The sequence below is a fragment of the Entelurus aequoreus genome, linkage group LG21 (genome assembly GCF_033978785.1).
Source record: "Entelurus aequoreus isolate RoL-2023_Sb linkage group LG21, RoL_Eaeq_v1.1, whole genome shotgun sequence".
In the NCBI taxonomy this organism is placed as follows: Eukaryota; Metazoa; Chordata; class Actinopteri; order Syngnathiformes; family Syngnathidae; genus Entelurus; species Entelurus aequoreus.
This window is the reverse complement of record NC_084751.1, coordinates 9,174,684-9,197,997: the sequence shown is the minus strand read 5'-3', so window position 1 is coordinate 9,197,997 and position 23,314 is coordinate 9,174,684. Positions and strand designations below refer to the sequence as shown.

Genomic DNA, 23,314 nt, shown 5'->3' with positions numbered 1-23,314 from the left:
TTTGTAACATAACAGTGTTAAAGTTAACTTTTTAACTTATACGTCCACCGTCAGTGTAAGCTGTGTGGCTGTTGAACAAGTACGCCTTGCTGTCGCCTACGTGTGCAAGTAAAAGCAACATATAACATGTGGCCGGGCTGGCACGCTGTTTGTAAATGCTATAGAGGACAATTAATGCAGTGCCATTAGGGCACGCCCTTGATTAAGTAATTAGAGTGAAAATTGGATAATATTTACCCTGGGAGATTTCTAGGAGAGGCAGTCTGCTGGGAAAATCGGGGGGGGGGGGGGGTCGTTGGAAAACCTGGAGGGTCGGCAAGTATGCAGCTGAGCCGCATCAGAGTGGTCAAAGAGCCGCATGGGGCTCCGGAGCCGCGGGTTGCCGACCACTGCACTAGGAGAGAAGCACCATCACACTAAGCATTGGTTGCAGGAACATACTATCATTGTTAGACAAGATCATAGACTGTATTGGACAATATAGTTTACATATCAAATGTCCATTTCCATTTATTACAAGTAATAAGAATAGGTAAATGCCTGACTTACCTATCAAGGAGGAAATGAGCAAGTTTGGCGTCAGATGAAAAACTCTTCTCCGCCTTCAATGGTCTCCATCTTTCAAAGGCGTCCCCGATACAAATCCCGGTTTTGTTCCTGGCTTTGTCATGAATAAGTTGAGAATGGTAACTTTGAGACTGACTAAGGTCTGACATGTTTAGTAACTTTACCAGTGGCAGTAGCCAGACCAAGATGAAAAACCTGAATGTGACACACTCACAGACTTTCTAATTGGTCAAACGGTGGAGGGCGGGACATCGAAATGAAAACAATAACAATGTTTGGGGACTGTAAATCTAATTTTGAAATGAGTATATCCTGGCTGAACTACTGTTATCAGTTATAGAGTTATTGGAAAAAAACATGATTTATTAATGCCTTTTCACATATCATTTAAGGATGACACACACACACACACACACCATCATCATCGGCGGTCACTCGAACTAGTATGACTGTCCTCCTGGTAGGGGTGAATCCCTTTGAGGATGCCTGTGCGTGACTTAGTTTAGTGTGGGGAGACCCGGTGCACAGACAGTCACCACGCCATCCTTGACAGAATCGGGTCAGGGTCCAGTGGTAGGGAGTCCAAGACGACTGGGGACCCTTTTCTGCTGCAGCCTTCTTCCGCCATCACAGCCGTTGTGGTAGTTCTTGAATCTACCGTTGAGGTCTTCACCGTATCCCTGGCTAGGGGGCAGTCAGGTACTAGGCCTTTGCCAAGGGTCACTTGGGGTAACAATAGTAAAGGGGTTAACCTCCTCGTGCCCCAAGACCCCATAGAGGAGCCTCCACTGCCAGATGCACTTTAACGTCATACACACACACACACACACACACACACATTCAAGTGGCTTTCGTAGGTCTTTGACAACCATCAGGACTTGTGTCATGAAAGAAACGTGAAGGGCGGAGCTAAAGAGGCGTCCAGATGGACACATGCCAGGAGTGACGTCAGCATTAGCGTGGCAGCAGCCCCGCCCACTCTTGCTCCGCCTCCTCTTCAGCTTCCTTGCAGACATCCATGCCAGCGATCCCAAGAAGCTTCTTCTTGCCTTTGACTTGCGTCCCGCTCCATCCTGGATCACTCGGCGCCGCTGACCGAGTCCCGTCACGCCATCCGAGCGTTCCTTCGCTCCGCCTCTTTCGATGACTCCTCCTCTCTGGCGTCCACGTGTGGCCGGCTGCTGTCGGTGAGCGCCGTCCCGCCCTGTCCTTTCTTTGCTGCCATGTGGGCCCACTCTGAGCTGGTGTTTGATGGAAGCAGATAGTTCAGTGGATGCGTCTGTGTGTGTGTGCGTGTGTGTGTGTGTGTGTGTGTGTGTGGTGACAAGACAGATGACACACAAACACTTCGTTTGTGTGATGGGATTCTGTTTAATCTGTTGATATGACATCACTTCCTGTCTGCTAATCTCTTTAATCTCCTAGTCAACTCAAATGCTCATTATCTTGTGTTGTTTACGAACAAGCTGTAAAGGAAATACACACAACACACACACACACACACACACACACACACACACACACACACACACAAAGTGCATGTTGCGTGACAGGAAGTGAGCGTGTGGCAAGTGACACCGCAGACCATGTTGCACCTTCACACAAAGTTGACATGCAAAGGGACAAACGGCAGATATCGTCCAAACACAGAAAGGATACAGAATAAAAACAATGCAACATTTTGCAATTTTAAAACACCGTAATCTCAAACACTAGAAGATCAAAAACAAATAATATGTAAATAAAGAAAAATTCTGCAAAACTCACAATCCCCACCCCCAAAAAAGATTACCTGCATTAAAATGTTTTCTTAATTTTACAATTTGAAGTTAGCTAGGCTACCAGGAAGTTATCCAAGCTAGCAGAAAGTTAAACAGGCTAGCAGGACGTTAGCGGGGCTACCAGGAAGTTAGCCAGGTTACCCGAAAGTTAGCCAAGTTACCAGGAAGTTAGTAAGGATTCCGGTAATTAGCCATGTTATCAGGAAGTTACCCAGGCTATCAGGAAAATAGGCAGGTTACCAAGAAGTTAGCCAGGCTATCAGGACGTTAGCCGGGCTACCAGGAAGGTAGCCAGGATACCTGGAAGTTAGCCAGGTTACCCGAAAGTTAGCCAAGTTACCTGGAAGTTAGTTAGGCTTCCGGAAATTAGCCATGTTATCAGGAAGTTAGCCAGGCTACCAGGAAGTTAGCCAGGTTACCAGGAAGTTAGCCAGGTTACCAGGAAGTTAACCAGGCTATCAGGAAAATAGGCAGGTTACCAAGAAGTTAGCCAGGCTATCAGGACGTTAGCCGGGCTACCAGGAAGGTAGCCAGGATATCTGGAAGTTAGCCAGGTTACCCGAAAGTTAGCCAAGTTACCTGGAAGTTAGTTAGGCTTCCGGAAATTAGCCATGTTATCAGGAAGTTAGCCAGGCTACCAGGAAGTTAGCCAGGTTACCAGGAAGTTAACCAGGCTATCAGGAAAAAGAGACAGACTACCATTAGGTTAGCCAGGCTATCAGGAAATTAGCCAGGCTACCAGGAGGTTAGCCGAGTTACCAAGAAGTTAGATAGGCTTCTGTAAATTAGCCATGTTATCTGGTAGTTAACCAGGCTATCAGGAAAATAGGCAGGTTACCAGGAAGTTAGTCAGGTTATCAGGAAAATAGCCAGGCTCTCAGGAAGTTAGCTGGGCTACCAGGAAGTTAGCCAGGTTACCCGGAAGTTAGCCAAGTTACCTGGAAGTTAGTTAGGCTTCCGGAAATTAGCCATGTTATCAGGAAGTTAGCCAGGCTACCAGGAAGTTAGCCAGGTTACCAGGAAGTTAACCAGGCTATCAGGAAAATAGACAGACTACCATTAGGTTAGCCAGGCAATCAGGAAATTAGCCAGGCTACCAGGAGGTTAGCCGAGTTACCAAGAAGTTAGGTACACTTCTGTAAATTAGCCATGTTATCTGGTAGTTAACCAGGCTATCAGGAAAATAGGCAGGTTACCAGGAAGTTAGTCAGGTTATCAGGAAAATAGCCAGGCTATCAGGAAGTTAGCTGGGCTACCAGGAAGTTAGCCAGGTTACCCGGAAGTTAGCCAAGTTACCTGGAAGTTAGTTTGATTGAGATTGATTGAGACTTTTACTAGTAGGTTGCACAGTGAAGTACATATTCCGTACAATTGACCACTAAATGGTAACACCCGAATAAGTTTTTCAACTTGTTTAAGTCGGGGTCCACTTAAATTGATTCATGATACAGATATATACTATCATATATACTATCATCATAATACAGTCATCACACAAGATAATCACATTGAATTATTTACATTATTTACAATTAGGGGGGGGGGGGGATATGGTCATCAAGTAGTGGACATAGAGAGAGAGAGAGAGAGAGAGAGAGAGAGAGATCAGAAGGCATAAGAAAAAGAAAAAGTATCTGCATTTGATTGTTTACATTTGATTATTAACAATCCGGGGAGGGTGTTAGTTTAGGGTTGTAGCTGCCTGGAGGTGAACTTTTAGTGCGGTTTTGAAGGAGGATAGAGATGCCCTTTCTTTTATACCTGTTGGGAGCGCATTCCACATTGATGTGGCATAGAAAGAGAATGAGTTAAGACCTTTGTTAGTTCGGAATCTGGGTTTAACGTGGTTAGTGGAGCTCCCCCTGGTGTTGTGGTTATGGCGGTCATTTACGTTAAGGAAGTAGTTTGACATGTACTTCGGTATCAGGGAGGTGTATCGGATTTTATAGACTAGGCTCAGTGCAAGTTGTTTAACTCTGTCCTCCACCTTGAGCCAGCCCACTTAGGTGGGATCTGGGGTGGAGGTCTAGAAGTAATCTGACTAGCTTGTTCTGAGATGTTTGGAGTTTAGATTTGAGGGTTTTGGAGGTGCTAGGGTACCAGGAGGTGTATGCGTAATCGAAAAAGGGTTGAACGAGAGTTCCCGCCAGAATCCTCAAGGTGCTTTTGTTGACCAGAGAGGAAATTCTGTAGAGAAATCTCGTTCGTTGGTTAACCTTTTTGATTACCTTGGTTGCCATTTTATCACAGGAAAGGTTAGCCTCTAGAATGGAACCTAGGTAGGTGACCTCATCTTTCCTGGTGATGACACTGTCACTAGGCTTCCAGAAATTAGCCAGGCTATAAGGAAGTTAGCCAGGTTACCTGGAAGTTATCCAAGTTACTAGGAAATTAACCAGGCTATCAGGAAAATAGGCAGACTAACATTAAGTTAGCCCAGGTATCGGGAAATTAGCCATGCTACTAGAAAGTTAGCCAGGTTACCAGGAAGTTAGCCAGGCTATCAGGAAGTTAGCCAGGTTACCCGGAAGTTAGCCAAGTTACCTGGAAGTTAGTTAGGCTTACAGAAATTAGCCAGGCTATCAGGAAGTTAGCCAGGCTATCAGGAAGTTAGCCAGGTTACCTAGAAGTTAGCCAAGTTACTAGGAAATTAACCAGGCTATCAGGAAAATAGGCAGACTAACATTAAGTTAGCCCGGCTATCGGGAAATTAGCCATGTTACTAGAAAGTTTGCCAGGTTACCAGGAAGTTAACCAGGCTATCAGGAAAATAGACAGACTAACATTAAGTTAGCCCGGCTATCAGGAAATTAGCCATGCTGCCAGAAAGTTAGCCAAGTTACCAGGAAGTTAACCAGGCTATCAGGGAGTTAGCCTGGTTACCAATAAGTAGGCCAAGTTACTAGGAAGTTAGCCAGGCTATCAGGAAGTTAGCCTGGTTACCAATAAGTTTGCCATGTTACTAGGAAGTTAGCCAGGCTATCAGGAAGTTAGCCTGGTTACCTGGAAGTTAGCCAAGTTACTAGGAAGTTAGCCAGGCTATCAGGAAAATAGTCAGACTAACATTAAGTTAGCCAGGTTACCAGGAAGTTAGCCAGGTTATCAGGAAGTTAGCCAGTTTACCCGGAAGTTAGCCAAGTTACTAGGAAGTTAGCCAGGCTATCAGGAAAATAGGCAGACTAACATTAAGTTAGCCAGGTTATCAGGAAGTTAGCCAGGTTACCCGGAAGTTAGCCGAGTTACTAGAAAGTTAGCCAAGTTACTATGAAGTTAGCCAAGTTACTAGAAAGTTAGCCAGGCTATCAGGAAGCTCGCCAGATTAGCAGGTATTGTAAAAGGTGTTATTTGTTTATGCTTTTAAGCAGATTGGACATGCTAACAGTAATGTGGTGAAGCGGTCACATGACTTCCTGCCTCACCGCCATCAGGGCAATCATCTGAAATGTTGTCTTGATGGAGAACATCCTGATGTTCCCGCACGGTTTCCGTGGAAACAATCATTGATCCACCAAGTCAAAGTGTTTCCTCTGCGTTAACGACGATGGACGTCAGCTTCATGTCATGATCTTCTTTTGCCCAAACATGACAAACTACGTGCTCCTCACGTGGGACAAGACTAGATCTTACCGGCATCTGTGTGTTTATACTACGGACATCCGCATCTGATATCGATATCAGGTATCGCTCTGAAATCAATGTATAAACTAGATGAGGCAATTCCTGGAGGAATTGCGTGTGAATGCTCCAATGCTGAAGTGAAATGCTGACAGAATGTAGTATGAATGTAAGAATAGTTGGAATGTTGAAGAGTTAAAATTTCCAGGAAACCCGGAATTTGGTTTGGAACTTGGGAAAGTGTTAGTTAGAATGTCCAGGATGGTGGAATGTGTTGATGTTGGAACGGTTTGAATAGGTTGTAAAATGTGGGAATTGTGCAAATTGGAAAAATGTCCCATTCGATTCAATGGGAAGTTCCTGGAAATTTGGGGATTTTTGGAAAAATATGGCAATTTTTAAAAAAAATGATTAGGAGCATGAATGAGCTGAATTGGTTGGTGTTGGAATTGTTTAAATCCATCAGGAAATGTTGAAGTAGTAACAGTTTTTTAATTGAGAAATGGTATTACGCAATTTCGGGAAAACCGGGAATTTTTCAAGTTCTTGTTTGTTTTGTCCTGACTAAGGAATGTTTTGACGGTGGAACGGTTGAAATGGGTTGAAAAATGTGAAGGGAGTCATCACACTAAAAAAGGTTGGAAATAAGGTTAGAAAAAAAACAGGAATTCCTGGAAATTTGGGAATTTTGGGAAAAGCAGGATTTTTTTGAAAATGATTTGGAGCATGAATGTCCCGAATGAGCTGAATTGGTTTGTGTTGTAATTGTTTAAACCCATCAGGAAATTTTAAAGTAGTAACAGTTTTTAAATTGAAAAATGGTATTACGCAATTTCAGGAAAACCGGGAATTTTTCAAGTTCTTAAAGCAACTTGGTTTTTTGTCCTGACTAAGGAATGTTTTGACGGTGGAACGGTTGAAATAGGTTGAAAAATGTGAAAGGAGTCATCACACTAAAAAAGGTTGGAAATAAGGTTAGAAAAAAAACAGGAATTCCTGGAAATTTGGGAATTTTGGAAAAAACAGTTTTTGTTTTTTATAATTATTCGGAGCATAAATGTCCCGAATGAGCTGAATTGGTTGGTCTTGGAATTATTTAAACCCATCAGGAAATGTTGAAGTTGTAACAGTTTTTTAATTGAAAAATGGTATTACGCAATTTCGGGAAAACCGGGAATTTTTCAAGTTCTTAAAGCAACTTGTTTTTTTGTCCTGACTAAGGAATGTTTTGACGGTGGAACGGTTGAAATGGGTTGAAAAATGTGAAAGGAGTCATCGCACTAAAAAAGGTTGGAAATAAGGTTAGAAAAAAAACAGGAATTCCTGGAAATTTGTTGAACGTGTAAAAATGGCTGTTTGAATTTCCAAGATTAATTGAATGGTTTGAATCGGTGGAAAAATAGATAGATAGATAATACTTTATTGATTCCTTCAGGAGAGTTCCATCAGGAAAATTAAAATTCCAGCAGCAGTGTACACAATTGAGATAGAAAACAAGTAAATAATTGTGGTATAAATGGAAATAAAATAGAAAATATTACAATAAGAATAAAAAAATAAAAAGCAACAATAAAGAAATTAAAATAACAATAACAATATAACAACAGTAATTAGGCAGTTGTGGGCATGTTATGAAAATGTATTGCACTGTTTTTTGTTGCAGTTTATTTCAGTATTGTTATTGTTTTGCACCCCCTGTTCATTTTCAAGGGGGAACATGCCCCTAAAAACTGGGAATTCTAGGAAATCCGGGAATTTTTTTTAGAATTATTGAAGGAGAGCACATAACTCCTGGACAGGCTGAATATTTTGAAGTTGGTTTGAATTGGATAAAAAAGTGGAAGGTAGAGCGCGCCAAAATCTGGAGAAGAAGAAGAAGAAGAAATAGATTATTTTGGGGTAGAAAACCTTGTTTATTTTGTGTATTTGGGAATTTCAGGAAAAGCGGGAATTTTTTGGAAAATGCTAAAACATTTGAATGAGTTGAAATGGTTGGTGTTGGAATTTTTCAAATCGGTCCAGAAATGTTAAAGTAGTAACATTTTTAATTGAGGAATGGTATTATGGAATTCCTGGAATTTTGAAAAAAAAAAACGGGAATTTTTCCAGTTAAAAAAACTAAGAGGAATGATTTGACGGTGGAACGGTTGAAGTGGGTTGAAAAATGTGGAAGGAGTAGTCGACAGAAAAAAGAATGAAAAAATGGTTCTAAAAAGAGGGAATTCTGGGAAATTCCTGGACTTTTTTTTTTCATTTGGGAAAATAAGAGTGTTAATATGCAGGATGGTGGAATGTTTTGAAGGTGGAATGGTTTGAATAGGTTGAAAAATGTGCAAATGGTGGAAGTTTGAAAAATAGCCAATTCATTTTGAATGGGGAAAAATGTCCTGGAAAACCTGGAATTCTGGGAAATCTGGGAATTTTTTTTTTCAACAGTTTGAAGTTGGAACGGTTTTGAATCGGATAAAAAATATGGAAAGTCGAGTGCGCCAAAATCTGGAGAAGGAGAAGAAGAAGAAGAAATAGATTATTTTGGGGTAAAAAACCTTGTTTATTTTGTGTATTTGGGAATTTCAGGAAAAGCGGGAATTTTTTGGAAAATGCTAAAACATTTGAATGTTCTGAATAAGTTGAAATGGTTGGTGTTGGAATTTTTCAAATCGGTCCAGAAATGTTAAAGTAGTAACATTTTTAATTGAGAAATGGTATTATGGAATTCCTGGAATTTTGAAAAAAAAAAACGGGAATTTTTCCAGTTCAAAAAACTATTTATTTTTTTTTAGTCCCGATTAAGAGGAATGATTTGACGGTGGAACGGTTGAAGTGGGTTGAAAAAGGTGGAAGGAGTAGTCGACAGAAAAAAGAATGAAAAAATGGTTCTAAAAAGAGGGAATTCTGGGAAATTCCTGGACTTTTTTTTTTCATTTGGGAAAATGAGAGTTTTAATATGCAGGATGGTGGAATGTGTTGAAGGTGGAATGCTTTGAATAGGTTGAAAAATGTGCAAATGGTGGAAGTTTGAAAAATAGCCAATTCATTTTGAATGGGGAAAAATGTCCTGGAAAACCTGGAATTCTGGGAAATCTGGGAATTTTTTTTTCCAACAGTTTGAAGTTGGAACGGTTTTGAATCGGATAAAAAATATGGAAAGTCGAGTGCGCCAAAATCTGGAGAAGGAGAAGAAGAAGAAGAAATAGATTATTTTGGGGTAAAAAACCTTGTTTATTTTGTGTATTTGGGAATTTCAGGAAAAGCGGGAATTTTTTGGAAAATGCTAAAACATTTGAATGTGCTGAATGAGTTGAAATGGTTGGTGTTGGAATTTTTCAAATCGGTCCAGAAATGTTAAAGTAGTAACATTTTTAATTGAGAAATGGTATTATGGAATTCCTGGAATTTTGGAAAAAAAAAACGGGAATTTTTCCAGTTCAAAAAAATATTTCTTTTTTTTTAGTCCTGATTAAGAGGAATGATTTGACGGTGGAACGGTTGAAGTGGGTTGAAAAATGTGGAAGGAGTAGTCGACAGAAAAAATAATGAAAAAATGGTTCCAAAAAGAGGGAATTCTGGGAAATTCCTGGACTTTTTTTTTCATTTGGGAAAATGAGAGTTTTAATATGCAGGATGGTGGAATGTGTTGAAGGTGGAATGGTTTGAATAGGTTGAAAAATGTGCAAATGGTGGAAGTTTGAAAAATAGCCAATTCATTTTGAATGGGGAAAAATATCCTGGAAAACCTGGAACTCTGGGAAATCTGGGAATTTTTTTTTTCAACAGTTTGAAGTTGGAACAGTTTGAATCGGATAAAAAGTATGGAAAGTCGAGTGCGCCAAAATCTGGAGAAGGAGAAGAAGAAGAAGAAATAGATTATTTTGGGTTAAAAAAACTTGTTTATTTTGTGTATTTGGGAATTTCAGGAAAAGCTGGAATTTTTTGGAAAATGCTAAAACATTTGAATGTTCTGAATGAGTTGAAATGGTTGGTGTTGGAATTTTTCAAATCGATCCAGAAATGTTAAAGTAGTAACATTTTTAATTGAGAAATGGTATTATGGAATTCCTGGAATTTTGAAAAAAAAACGGGAATTTTTCCAGTTCAAAAAACTATTTCTTTTTTTTTAGTCCTGATTAAGAGGAATGATTTGACTGTGGAACGGTTGAAGTGGGTTGAAAAATGTGGAAGGAGTAGTCGACAGAAAAAATAATGAAAAAATGGTTCCAAAAAGAGGGAATTCTGGGAAATTCCTGGACTTTTTTTTTTCATTTGGGAAAATGAGAGTTTTAATATGCAGAATGGTGGAATGTTTTGAAGGTGGAATGGTTTGAATAGGTTGAAAAATGTGCAAATGGTGGAAGTTTGAAAAATAGCCAATTCATTTTGAATGGGGAAAAATGTCCTGGAAAACCTGGAATTCTGGGAAATGTGGGAAATTTTTTTTTCAACAGTTTGAAGTTGGAACGGTTTTGAATCGGATAAAAAAATATGGAAAGTCGAGTGCGCCAAAATCTGGAGAAGGAGAAGAAGAAGAAGAAGAAATAGATGAATTTTGGTGTAAAAAAGCATATGTGACATCCCACTGGGTTGTGAGTTTTTCCTTGTCCTTATGTGGGATCTGAACCGAGGATGTCGTTGTGGCTTGTGCAGCCCTTTGAGACACTTGTGATTTAGGGCTATATAAATAAACATTGATTGATTGATTGATGTGTGAATGTTTTGATGCATTCACGCAACAAGTATGGGATGATATCAGCTTGCATGTCAAATCTCTGATACAAGGCAGTCCTGCAGTGTGTTTACAAAACTGCACACACGTCTAAATGTCCTCCAATAAGCACACAAAGTCGGTCTTTTCTTGTTCCAAAAAGTCAACATGGCAGGTTGTAGGAGCTAGCAGCTACTGTAAATAGCAGCTAAGCACACAATAGCACATAAGCTCAACATTGGCACATAATAAGTATCTTTAGTTATCAACATTGCAGTCTAAAACACAACATTTGTCAATATAAACAATAGTGCTGTGAATCTTTGAACCCGCAATTCCCAAATAGGCTGAACAGTTTGAAGTTGGAACGGTTCGAATCGGGTGAAAAATGTGGACGGTAGAGCGCACCAAAATCTGGAGAAGAAAAGAAGATGTGTGAATGCTTTGGAACATTCACACAATAAAACAAACAATAGTTGGCAGGAAGTCAGTCTGCAGGTATTTCCTGTCACTGCTGTTCAAATGTTGGTGATGTCATCATCTGTACTTCCTTGCAGGGTCTGGGCGCCGCTCTGGCCTCCTCGGGGGTCCCGCCCGAGCGGGCCGGACTCTACAAGCTGGAGGTGGATCTGCGACGAGGACACAACCTGGCGGTCCGCGACAGGAGAGGTAGACCCATCATGCTGGTTCTGTTGTGGTCTTGGAGGGTTCTAGAAAGTTCTACTTGCAGGCAGCAGCGACCCGTACGTCAAGTTGAAGATGGCGGGCAAGGAGGTGTTCCGCAGCAAGACCGTCCACAAGAACCTGAACCCGGTGTGGGAGGAGAAGACCACGGTGCTGGTGGACGACCTGAGTGAGCCCCTCTACGTCAAGGTGGGCACACCTGCAACTTCAATTGTAACCAGAAGAAAAATCATGAGAGCTGAGGTCTTCACCTGCAGGGTCCTTAAATAGTTACTACTCTATTAATGTAGTCATGTTAGCATTTAACATAGTTAGCCATTGGCCCTGTAGCTGCCCGCTAGCGATTAGCATTATAGTTGTCAGCTAGCTAATAGAGCTCTAGTTGCCAACTAGCGATTGGCCCTCTAGTTGTCAGCTTGCGAATAGCGTGTTTGTTGCGAGCTAGCGATTAGTGCACCAGTTGGCAGCTTGCGATTAGTGCTGTAGTTGTGAGCTAGAGATTAGCACTATAGTTACCAGCTAGCAATTAGTGCTTTAGTCGTCAGCTAGCGAATAGCACTCTAGTTGCCAGCTAGGGATTAGGACTCTATTTGCTAGTTTGTAGTTAGCTCTGTAGTTGCTAGCTAGTGATTAGTGCACCAGTTGCCAGATTGCGATTAGTGCTGTAGTTGTGAGCTAGCGATTAGCACTATAGTTACCAAATAGCAATTAGTGCTTCAGTCGTCAGCTAGCGAATAGCACTCTAGTTGCCATCTAGTGATTAGGACTATATTTGCTAGTTTGCGGTTAGCTCTCTAGTTGCTAGCTAGTGATTAGTGCACCAGTTGCCAGATTGCGATTAGTGCTGTAGTTGTGAGCTAGCGATTAGCACTATAGTTACCAAATAGCAATTAGTGCTTCAGTCGTCAGCTAGTAAATAGCGCTCTAGTTGCCACCTAGCGATTAGGACTCTATGTGCTAGCTTGCAGTTAGCTCTCTGGTTGCTTAGTAGTGATTAGTGCACCAGTTACCAGCAAACGATTAGTGCTCTAGTTGTGAGCTAGTGATTAGCACTATAGTTGCAGCTCGCAATTTGCACACGAGATGCCATATAGTGATTAGCACACGAGATGCCAGCACCCCCCGCGACCCCAAAAGGGACAAGCGGTAGAAAATGGATGGATGGATGCCAGATAGTGATTAGCACGCGAGTTGCCAGATAGCTAAAAAAGACATGATACCGTTTGAATATCTTGGTATTGCACAATAACAAGGTACCTTTAGGTCCAGTTTGATGTGGATTGTGACTGCAAACAGGTCTTCTAAGGTTTTGGTTCCGGTGCAGGTCTTCGACTATGACTTTGGACTGCAGGACGACTTCATGGGTTCGGCTCAAGTCCAACTGGACTCTCTGGAGCTGCAGAGGTACGGCATGTGGTCTCTGCAGGTTCTTTTAAAGCGCCAGGACACGATTTCAGCCTTGTCTTTTTTTGGACCAGGACCATACCTCTGACGGTGGTCCTGAAGGATCCGCTGCACCCGGACGAGTACCTGGGCACGCTGGAGCTGGCCGTCATGCTGACACCTAAAGACAGTCCAGTGGAGGAGCGGCGAGACTCCATGGTACGCTTGCTGATGACATCATCACACGTGCACACACACACTAATGATTGTTGATGACATCATCACACGTGCACACACACACACACTAATGATTGTTGATGACATCATCACACGTGCACACACACACTAATGATTGTTGATGACATCATCACACATGCACACACACACTAATGATTGTTGATGACATCATCACACGTGCGCACACACACACTAATGATTGTTGATGACATCATCACACGTGCACACACACACTAATGATTGTTGATTACATCATCACACTTGCGCACACACTAATGATTGTTGATGACATCATCACACGTGCACACACACACTAATGATTGTTGATGACATCATCACACGTGCACACACACACACACACTAATGATTGTTGATGACATCATCACACGTGCACACACACACACACACACACACACTAATGATTGTTGATGACATCATCACACGTGCACACACACACTAATGATTGTTGATTACATCATCACACTTGCGCACACACTAATGATTGTTGATGACATCATCACACGTGCACACACACACTAATGATTGTTGATGACATCATCACACGTGCACACACACACACACTAATGATTGTTGATGACATCATCACACGTGCACACACACACACTAATGATTGTTGATGACATCATCACACTTGCGCACACACTAATGATTGTTGATGACATCATCACACGTGCACACACACACTAATGATTGTTGATGACATCATCACACGTGCACACACACACACACTAATGATTGTTGATGACATCATCACACGTGCACACACACACACTAATGATTGTTGATGACATCATCACACGTGCACACACACACTAATGATTGTTGATTACATCATCACACTTGCGCACACACACTAATGATTGTTGATGACATCATCACACGTGCACACACACACACACACACACACTAATGATTGTTGATGACATCATCACAAGTGCACACACACACACTGATTGTTGATGACATCATCACACGTGCACACACACACTGATTGTTGATGACATCATCACACGTGCACACACACACACTGATTGTTGATGACATCATCACACGTGCACACATGCACACACTAATGATTGTTGATGACATCATCACACGTGCACACACACACACTAATGATTGTTGATGACATCATCACACGTGCACACACACACTAATGATTGTTGATGACATCATCACATGTGCACACACACACACTAATGATTGTTGATTACATCATCACACTTGCGCACACACACTAATGATTGTTGATGACATCATCACACGTGCACACACACACACACACACACACACACACACACTAATGATTGTTGATGACATCATCACAAGTGCACACACACACACACACTGATTGTTGATGACATCATCACACGTGCACACACACACTGATTGTTGATGACATCATCACACGTGCACACACACACACTGATTGTTGATGACATCATCACACGTGCACACATGCACACACTAATGATTGTTGATGACATCATCACACGTGCACACACACACACACTAATGATTGTTGATGACATCCTCACACGTGCACACACACACTAATGATTGTTGATGACATCATCACATGTGCACACACACACACTAATGATTGTTGATGACATCATCACACGTGCACACACACACACACTAATGATTGTTGATGACATCATCACACGTGCACACACACACTAATGATTGTTGATGACATCATCACACTTGTGCACACACACTAATGATTGTTGATGACATCATCACACTTGCGCACACACACTAATGATTGTTAATGACATCATCACACGTGCGCACACACACACTAATGATTGTTGATGACATCATCACACGTGCACACACACACACTAATGATTGTTGATGACATCATCACACTTGCGCACACACTAATGATTGTTGATGACATCATCACACGTGCACACACACTCACACACTAATGATTGTTGATGACATCATCACACGTGCACACACACTCACTAATGATTGTTGATGACATCATCACACCTGCGCACACACACTAATGATTGTTGATGACATCATCACAGTTGCGCACACACACTAATGATTGTTGATGACATCATCACACTTGCGCACACACACTAATGATTGTTGATGACATCATCGCACATGCACACACACTCACACACTAATGATTGTTGATGACATCATCACACGTGCACACACACTAATGATTGTTGATGACATCATCACACTTGCGCACACACACTAATGATTGTTGATGACATCATCACACTTGCACACACACACGAATTATTGTTGATGACATCATCACACGTGCACACACACTCACTAATGATTGTTGATGACATCATCACACTTGCGCACACACACTAATGATTGTTGATGACATCATCACACGTGCACACTCACACACTAATGATTGTTGATGACATCATCACACGTGCACACACACTCACTAATGATTGTTGATGACATCATCACACGTGCGCGCACACACACACTAATGATTGTTGATGACATCATCACACGTGCACACACACTCACTAATGATTGTTGATGAGATCATCACACTTGCGCACACACACTAATAATTGTTGATGACATCATCACACGTGCACACACACACACTAATGATTGTTGATGACATCATCACACGTGCACACGCACACACTGATTGTTGATGACATCATCACACTTGCGCACACACACTAATGATTGTTGATGACATCATCACACGTGCACACGCACACACTAATGATTGTTGATGACATCATCACACTTGCGCACACACACTAATGATTGTTGATGACATCATCACACGTGCACACACACACACTAATGATTGTTGATGACATCATCACACTTGCGCACACACACTAATGATTGTTGATGACATCATCACACTTGCGCACACACACTAATGATTGTTGATGACATCATCACACTTGCGCACACACACTAATGATTGTTGATGACATCATCACACGTGCACACACACACACACTAATGAGTCTTTGCTGTCCACAGTGTGACACCGGTCGTTTCAGACCTTTTGTTTACAAAGTGAGTTCAGTGCTGACTTCCTGTTTAGCTTTAGCACACAGGCTAACCACTTCCTGTTTAGCATTAGCACACAGGCTAACCATGCTATGCTTCTAGTACTACTTTAGTTCATTTTAGTAATTATTATATCGTACATCTAGTTGTCTGCCTATTAGCACCCCCTGGTGGTCTGTGAGTCCCTCAGCCCAAACTCATCAAACCTTTTCCTAAAAGTTCCTCAACCTTTCCATCCAGAGTCCAACAATCTCTTCTGATTGGTCGCAGCCAAAGAAAGCTCATTTGCATAAAGTTGCTATAGCTTTGATGAGGTCTGGGCTAGGAGTGTCGCCCTCTAGTGGTCCGTAAATAACTGATGTTGACATTTGTTCAGACCATGCTGCTCAGGAGGTCCTGGAAGAGATCCACCAAGGTTTGTCCACAAGTTCCTCACCCTTCATCATCATCATCATCATCCTCATTTTTTATTTGTATTATTATCATCTCTTCAGATTTTGATCCAAATGTTCTCACAGCATTTGTTCCATCTTAAAGTTCCTCACTCATAATTGTACATGTTTTAATGACTAATAACTAGGTCAGGCCGATATTATCGGACGATAAATGCGTTAAAATGTAATATCGGAAATTATCGGTATCGGTTTTTTTATTATCTGTATCTTTTTTTAAATTATTATTATTTTTTTAAAATTATTAAATCAACATAAAAAACACAAGATACACTTACAATTAGTGCACCAACCCAAAAAACCCCCCTCCCCCCATTTCTTTCTGTTATCAATATTCTGGTTCCTACATTATATATCAATATATATCAATACAGTCTGCAGGGATACAGTTATTAATATTAACAATATATCAATATATATCAATACAGTCTGCAAGGGATACAGTCCGTAAGCACACATGATTGTGCGTGCTGCTGCTCCACTAATAGTACTAACCTTTAACAGTTAATTTTACTCATTTTCATTAATTACTAGTTTCTATGTAACTGTTTTTATATTGTTTTACTTTCTTTTTTTTTTCAAGAAAATGTTTTTAAATTTAGTTATATCATTATTATTTTTTTTTTTAAAAAGTACCTTATCTTCACCATACATGGTTGTCCAAATTAGGCATAATAATGTGTTAATTCCACGACTGCATATATCGGTTGATATCGGTATCGGTAATTAAAGAGTTGGACAATATCGGAATATCGGATATCGGCAAAAAGCCATTATCGGACATCCCTACTAATAACTAGTAGTGTCCTACTGATACCACTCCAATATTACAGCTTTGAGCACTTATCATACCATCCATCTTTTTATTTATTTTTCTACCACATATATATATATATATATATATATATATATATATATATATATATATATATATATATATGTATGTGTGGGGAAAAATAACAAGACTATTTCATCTCTACAGGCCTGTTTCATGAGGGTTTCCTCAGTCATCAGGAGATTTTCTCCTGATGACTGAGGAAACCCTCATGAAACAGGCCTGTAGAGATGAAATAGTCTTGTGATTTTTTCCCCACACATACATATTACGCTCTACCACGGTATCGAGCACTATTTTTAATTTTATTTTATTTTATTTATTTTTTATTTTTTGGAATAATCTAATTAAGACATATATATATATATATATATATATATATATATATATATATATATATATATATATATATATATATATATATATATATATATATATATAATAATCTAATTAAGACATATATATATATATATATATATATATATATATATATATATATATATATATATATATATATATATATATATATATATATATAAAATCTCCTGATGACTGAGGAAACCCTCATGAAACAGGCCTGTAGAGATGAAATAGTCTTGTTATTTTTCCCCACACATACATATATATATATATATATATATATATATATATATATATATATATATATATATATATATATATATATATATATATATATATATATATATATATATATATATATATATATATATATATATATATATATATATATATATACACATATATATATATATATATATATATATATATATATATATATATATATATATATATATATATATATATATATATATATATATATATATATATATATATATATATATATATATATATATATATATATTTATTTATTTATTCCTCGCGCACTAATTGACTGAAAGAGCACACACTTGGCGCGATTATGTCATGTTATCGATGGGAAAATGCATCTTTAGACCATATTATTTGCCTGAGCGGCTAGGAGACCCCGAGAGTAACAAGCGGTTACCTTGTTGCCTTTCCATTAAGAAAAATAAACTAGTTTTTGGCGTTAGTTTGCTGGTTTCAAGAAATGTAATGCTGAGGGCATATCATTATGTCAAGATAATGGCACTAGCATTTACTTCATTTAAGAATATTTTTCAACATTTTGAGAAAAAAGGTCTCATATTTTTTTTTCTACCAAGAAAAGTGCACTTATTAGTGAGAATATACTTATTTTAAGGTATTTTTTGGGTTCATTGAGGTTAGCTAATTTTACTTGTTTTGGAAAGTCTTGACAAGCCAAATTTTCTTGTTCTATTGGCAGGTAATTTTCGTTAGTTCACGTAAAATACCCCTCTTTTTTTTTTTTCTTCTTGTTTTTGAACTCTGACATTTTGCAGTGTGTGGCTGTGAAGTGAGGTTGTAAATACTGTATAGAGTAGGCTAACCCATGTGGTTCCTGTGGATGTGAACACAATTACTGTAGTGACTAAATAACATAGTGACTGAAACATAAATTAATTTGGATGAATGAGGAACGTATTCATGTCAACTCTGTTGATCATTTGTCAATTTAAACACTAAAACATCTTTAAATGGTGCTTTTTTTTGCTCATTTTTGCCAGGAAAGTTCCTGTCAGAGCCATTAAAGCAAAAAATGCCAAAGTAATGTGTGAATGAAGCAAAGTAATGCGTAAATAATGTCAATAACTAGATGAACCATCTGTGGCTGTGAAGTGAACACTAGTAAGGTTGTAAATACTGTATAGAGTAGGCTAACCCATGTGGTTCCTGTGGATGTGAACACAATTACTGTAGTGACTCAATAACATAGTGACTGAAACACACAAAGTAATGTGTACATAATGTCAATAACTCGATGGACCATCTGTGAAGTGAACACTAGTAAGGTTGTAAATACTGTATAGAGTAGGCTAACCCATGTGGTTCCTGTGGATGTGAACATAATTACTGTAGTGACTCAATAATATAGTGACTGAAACACACATAGTGATTCATTTGGATGAATGTATTTATGTCAACTCTGTTGATCATTTTTCATTTCTTTAAACACTAAAACATCTTTAACGGTGCTTTTTTTGCTAACTTTTGCATGTTCGATGGCTGAAAAACTAGGAGCTTGTCCCCCCACCAGGGCACCTACGGCCCCCAGACCCCCAGCTTTTTCACTAAGTTAAAATCACATGCCTGTGATATACATGATCTCAAATAATAGTATCGATATTTTGATTTGACCATTGATATTAGAGCATAATGATTTGGTATCGTCTGTATCAATATTTTTGGTATCAATGCACACATCACTAGGCTGTACACGATTAAACACGCCGCAGGGCTGCTTGTATCACAGATTTTACTTTAGTAGCGAGCAGGATACTGTCAGGACGTGGACTATTTCGCAAATTACTGCGAGGATTGCTTTCCCTGGGTGCAAAAACGACTTGACTGGACAATGCGTGAAGGTAAATACATGTTGAATTATTTACTCAAAAAAGGAACAAACAAAAGGCGCGCACAAGGCGGAGGCACAAACTTGACTAAGAAAACAAAAACTAGCACTTAGGCAGACTATGGGCATGAAACAAAAACTGTTACATGAATAAACAAAAACTTACTTGGAAAGCATGGAACTATGGCATGGATATCAGAGGTATCATCAGGTATCATCAGGTAACAAAGGTAGTAAGGGTAATGTCGCCAGGCCGACCAACAGTAAAAAAAATGACAGGCTTAAATAATAGTGACATGATTGGCAACAGGTGCGTGAGTCCAAATGAATCAGGTGAAACTAATGGGTTGCTATTAGGGATGTCCGATAATGTCTTTTTGCCGATATCCGATATTCCGATATTGTCCAACTCTTTAATTACCGATACCGATATCAACCGATACCGATATTAACCGATATATGCAGTCGTGGAATTAACACATTATTATGCCTAATTTGGACAACCATGTATGGTGACGATAAGGTACTTTTTAAAAAAAACAATAAAATAAGATAACTAAATTAAAAACATTTTCTTGAATAAAAAAGAAAGTAAAACAATATAAAAACAGTTACATAGAAACTAGTAATGAATGAAAATTAGTAAAATTAACTGTTAAAGGTTAGTACTATTAGTGGAGCAGCAGCACACACAATCATGTGTGCTTACGGACTGTATCCCTTGCAGACTGTATTGATATATATTGATATATAATGTAGGAACCAGAATATTGATAACAGAAAGAAATGGGGGGAGGGAGGTTTTTTGGGTTGGTGCACTAATTGTAAGTGTATCTTGTGTTTTTTTATGTTGATTTAATAAAAACAAACAAAAAAAAACCGATACAGATAATAAAAAAACCGATACCGATAATTTCCGCTATTACATTTTAACGCATTTATCGGCCGATAATATCGGCAGGCCGATATTATCGGACATCCCTAGTTGCTATGGTGACAAAGACAATGGAGCGTAAACAGAAACTAAAAGAGTCCAAAAACCAAACAGAACATAGCCAAACAAAACATGATCAAAAGACATGACAGATATCATCTGATACTTGTTATATCGGACCAATATTAATATCGTATCGTATCACCTAATTCATCCGTTGGTTAATATGTTTTTATCCCATGCATGCATCAATGCATTGCTAGCATGAATCATGTGTGTGTGTGATTGCATGTGTGTGTGTGTGCGTGTGTGTGTGTGTGTGTGTGTGTGTGTGTGTGTGTGTGTGTGTGTGTGTGTGTGTGTGCGTGCGTGCGTGTGTGTGTGTGTGTGTGTGTGTGTGTGCCAGCACCAGCAGTCGTTGCGTCTCTCTGAGCTCCACCGGAAGTCTCAGCTGTGGCGAGGTATCGTCAGCATTGCTCTCATCGAGGGGCGGGACCTGGTGCCCATGGACCCAAACGGACTGAGCGACCCGTTCGTGAAGTTCCGCCTGGGGCAGCAGAAGTACCGCAGCAAGGTGGGTCACACCCGTCGATGATGTCACAAGTTTCTGTACGCTGTGGTGTGGTTCCGGTGGTGCAGACGGTGCCGAAGACGCTGAGTCCACAGTGGCGGGAGCAGTTTGATCTCCATGTGTTCGAGGAGACCGGCGGCGTGCTGGAGGTCAGCGTGTGGGACTATGACACCGCACGCAGGGACGACTTCATCGGGCGGTGAGTCCAACTTCTGTGGTCCTGATTGGACCTTCAAGTCACTCCAGCTCATAAAAGTGTTTGTAGATGCCAGCTGGACCTGTCCTCGCTGGACAAAGAACAAACTCACCTCCTGGATCTGCCCCTGGAGGAGACCCGGGGCCACCTGGTGCTGCTGGTCACGCTGACCGCCTCCACGCACATCTCCATCGCCGACCTGTCCATCACGCCACTGGACGACCCGCAGGAGCGCGCCGAGATCCTCCGGCGATACGTGAGCGGCGGCGGCGTGGTCAGGAAGGAGGCTCGCAGTCAAAGTGCTAACCGTCCTTCTCCCCACCCTGCAGGGGGCGCTGAAGTCCTTCTCCAACATGAAGGACGTGGGCATCGTGCAGGTCAAGGTGCTGCGAGCGGAAGACCTCATGGCCGCAGACATGACCGGTAACTAGAGACACCATCCCCCGCTTATGTCTCACAAATGTTCGACGCCAGTGTTGACCTCGCTGATGTCTCACAAATGTTCGACGCCAGTGTTGACCTCGCTCATGTCTCACAAATGTTCAACGCCAGTGTTGACCTCGCTTATGTCTCACAAATGTTCGACGCCAGTGTTGACCTCGCTTATGTCTCACAAATGTTCGATGCCAGTGTTGACCTCGCTTATGTCTCACAAATGTTCGACGCCAGTGTTGACCTCGCTTATGTCTCACAAATGTTCGACGCCAGTGTTGACCTCGCTTATGTCTCACAAATGTTCAACGCCAGTGTTGACCTCGCTTATGTCTCACAAATGTTCAACGCCAGTGTTGACCTCGCTTATGTCTCACAAATGTTCAACGCCAGTGTTGACCTCGCTTATGTCTCACAAATGTTCAACGCCAGTGTTGACCTCGCTTATGTCTCACAAATGTTCAACGCCAGTGTTGACCTCGCTTATGTCTCACAAATGTTTAATGCCAGTGTTGACCTCGCTTATGTCTCACAAATGTTCGACGCCAGTGTTGACCTTGCTTATATCTCACAAATGTTCAACGCCAGTGTTGACCTCGCTGATGTCTCACAAATGTTTAACGCCAGTGTTGACCTAGCTTATGTCTCACAAATGTTCAATGCCAGTGTTGACCTCGCTTATGTCTCACAAATGTTCGACGCCAGTGTTGACCTCGCTTATGTCTCACAAATGTTCAACGCCAGTGTTGACCTCGCTTATGTCTCACAAATGTTTAATGCCAGTGTTGACCTCGCTTATGTCTCACAAATGTTCGACGCCAGTGTTGACCTCGCTTATATCTCACAAATGTTCAACGCCAGTGTTGACCTCGCTGATGTCTCACAAATGTTTAACGCCAGTGTTGACCTCGCTTATGTCTCACAAATGTTCAACGGCAGTGTTGACCTCGCTTATGTCTCACAAATGTTCGACGGCAGTGTTGACCTCGCTTATGTCTCACAAATGTTCGACGCCAGTGTTGACCTCGCTTATGTCTCACAAATGTTCGACGCCATTGTTGACCTCGCTTATGTTCTCACAAATGTTCGACGCCAGTGTTGACCTCGCTTATGTCTCACAAATGTTCGACGCCAGTGTTGACCTCGCTTATGTCTCGCAAATGTTCGACGCCAGTGTTGACCTCGCTTATGTCTCGCAAATGTTCGACGCCAGTGTTGACCTCGCTGATGTCTCGCAAATGTTCGACGCCAGTGTTGACCTCGCTTATGTCTCACAAATGTTCGACGCCAGTGTTGACCTCGCTGATGTCTCACAAATGTTCGACGCCAGTGTTGACCTCGCTTATGTCTCACAAATGTTCGACGCCAGTGTTGACCTCGCTTATGTCT

The 23,314-nt window shown here is 40.6% G+C and overlaps 1 protein-coding gene across 3 annotated transcripts in view; it reads left to right on the top strand.

The window, feature by feature from the left end:
- The window catches only part of LOC133638304 (multiple C2 and transmembrane domain-containing protein 1-like), a 40,413-nt gene that overhangs the window by 4,680 nt on the left and 12,419 nt on the right, over positions 1–23,314 (top strand). For 2 of the 3 annotated variants that reach the window (XM_062030774.1, XM_062030772.1), the window contains exons 2-9: positions 11,223–11,334; positions 11,396–11,538; positions 12,674–12,753; positions 12,828–12,951; positions 21,133–21,300; positions 21,366–21,496; positions 21,563–21,749; positions 21,823–21,916. In XM_062030774.1, the coding sequence (XP_061886758.1) occupies positions 11,223–11,334; positions 11,396–11,538; positions 12,674–12,753; positions 12,828–12,951; positions 21,133–21,300; positions 21,366–21,496; positions 21,563–21,749; positions 21,823–21,916 (1,039 nt within the window). Of the gene's footprint in view, positions 1–11,222; positions 11,335–11,395; positions 11,539–12,673; positions 12,754–12,827; positions 12,952–16,002; positions 16,039–16,408; positions 16,448–21,132; positions 21,301–21,365; positions 21,497–21,562; positions 21,750–21,822; positions 21,917–23,314 lie in introns of all 3 variants that reach the window. The other variant, XM_062030773.1, reaches the window with a different exon arrangement.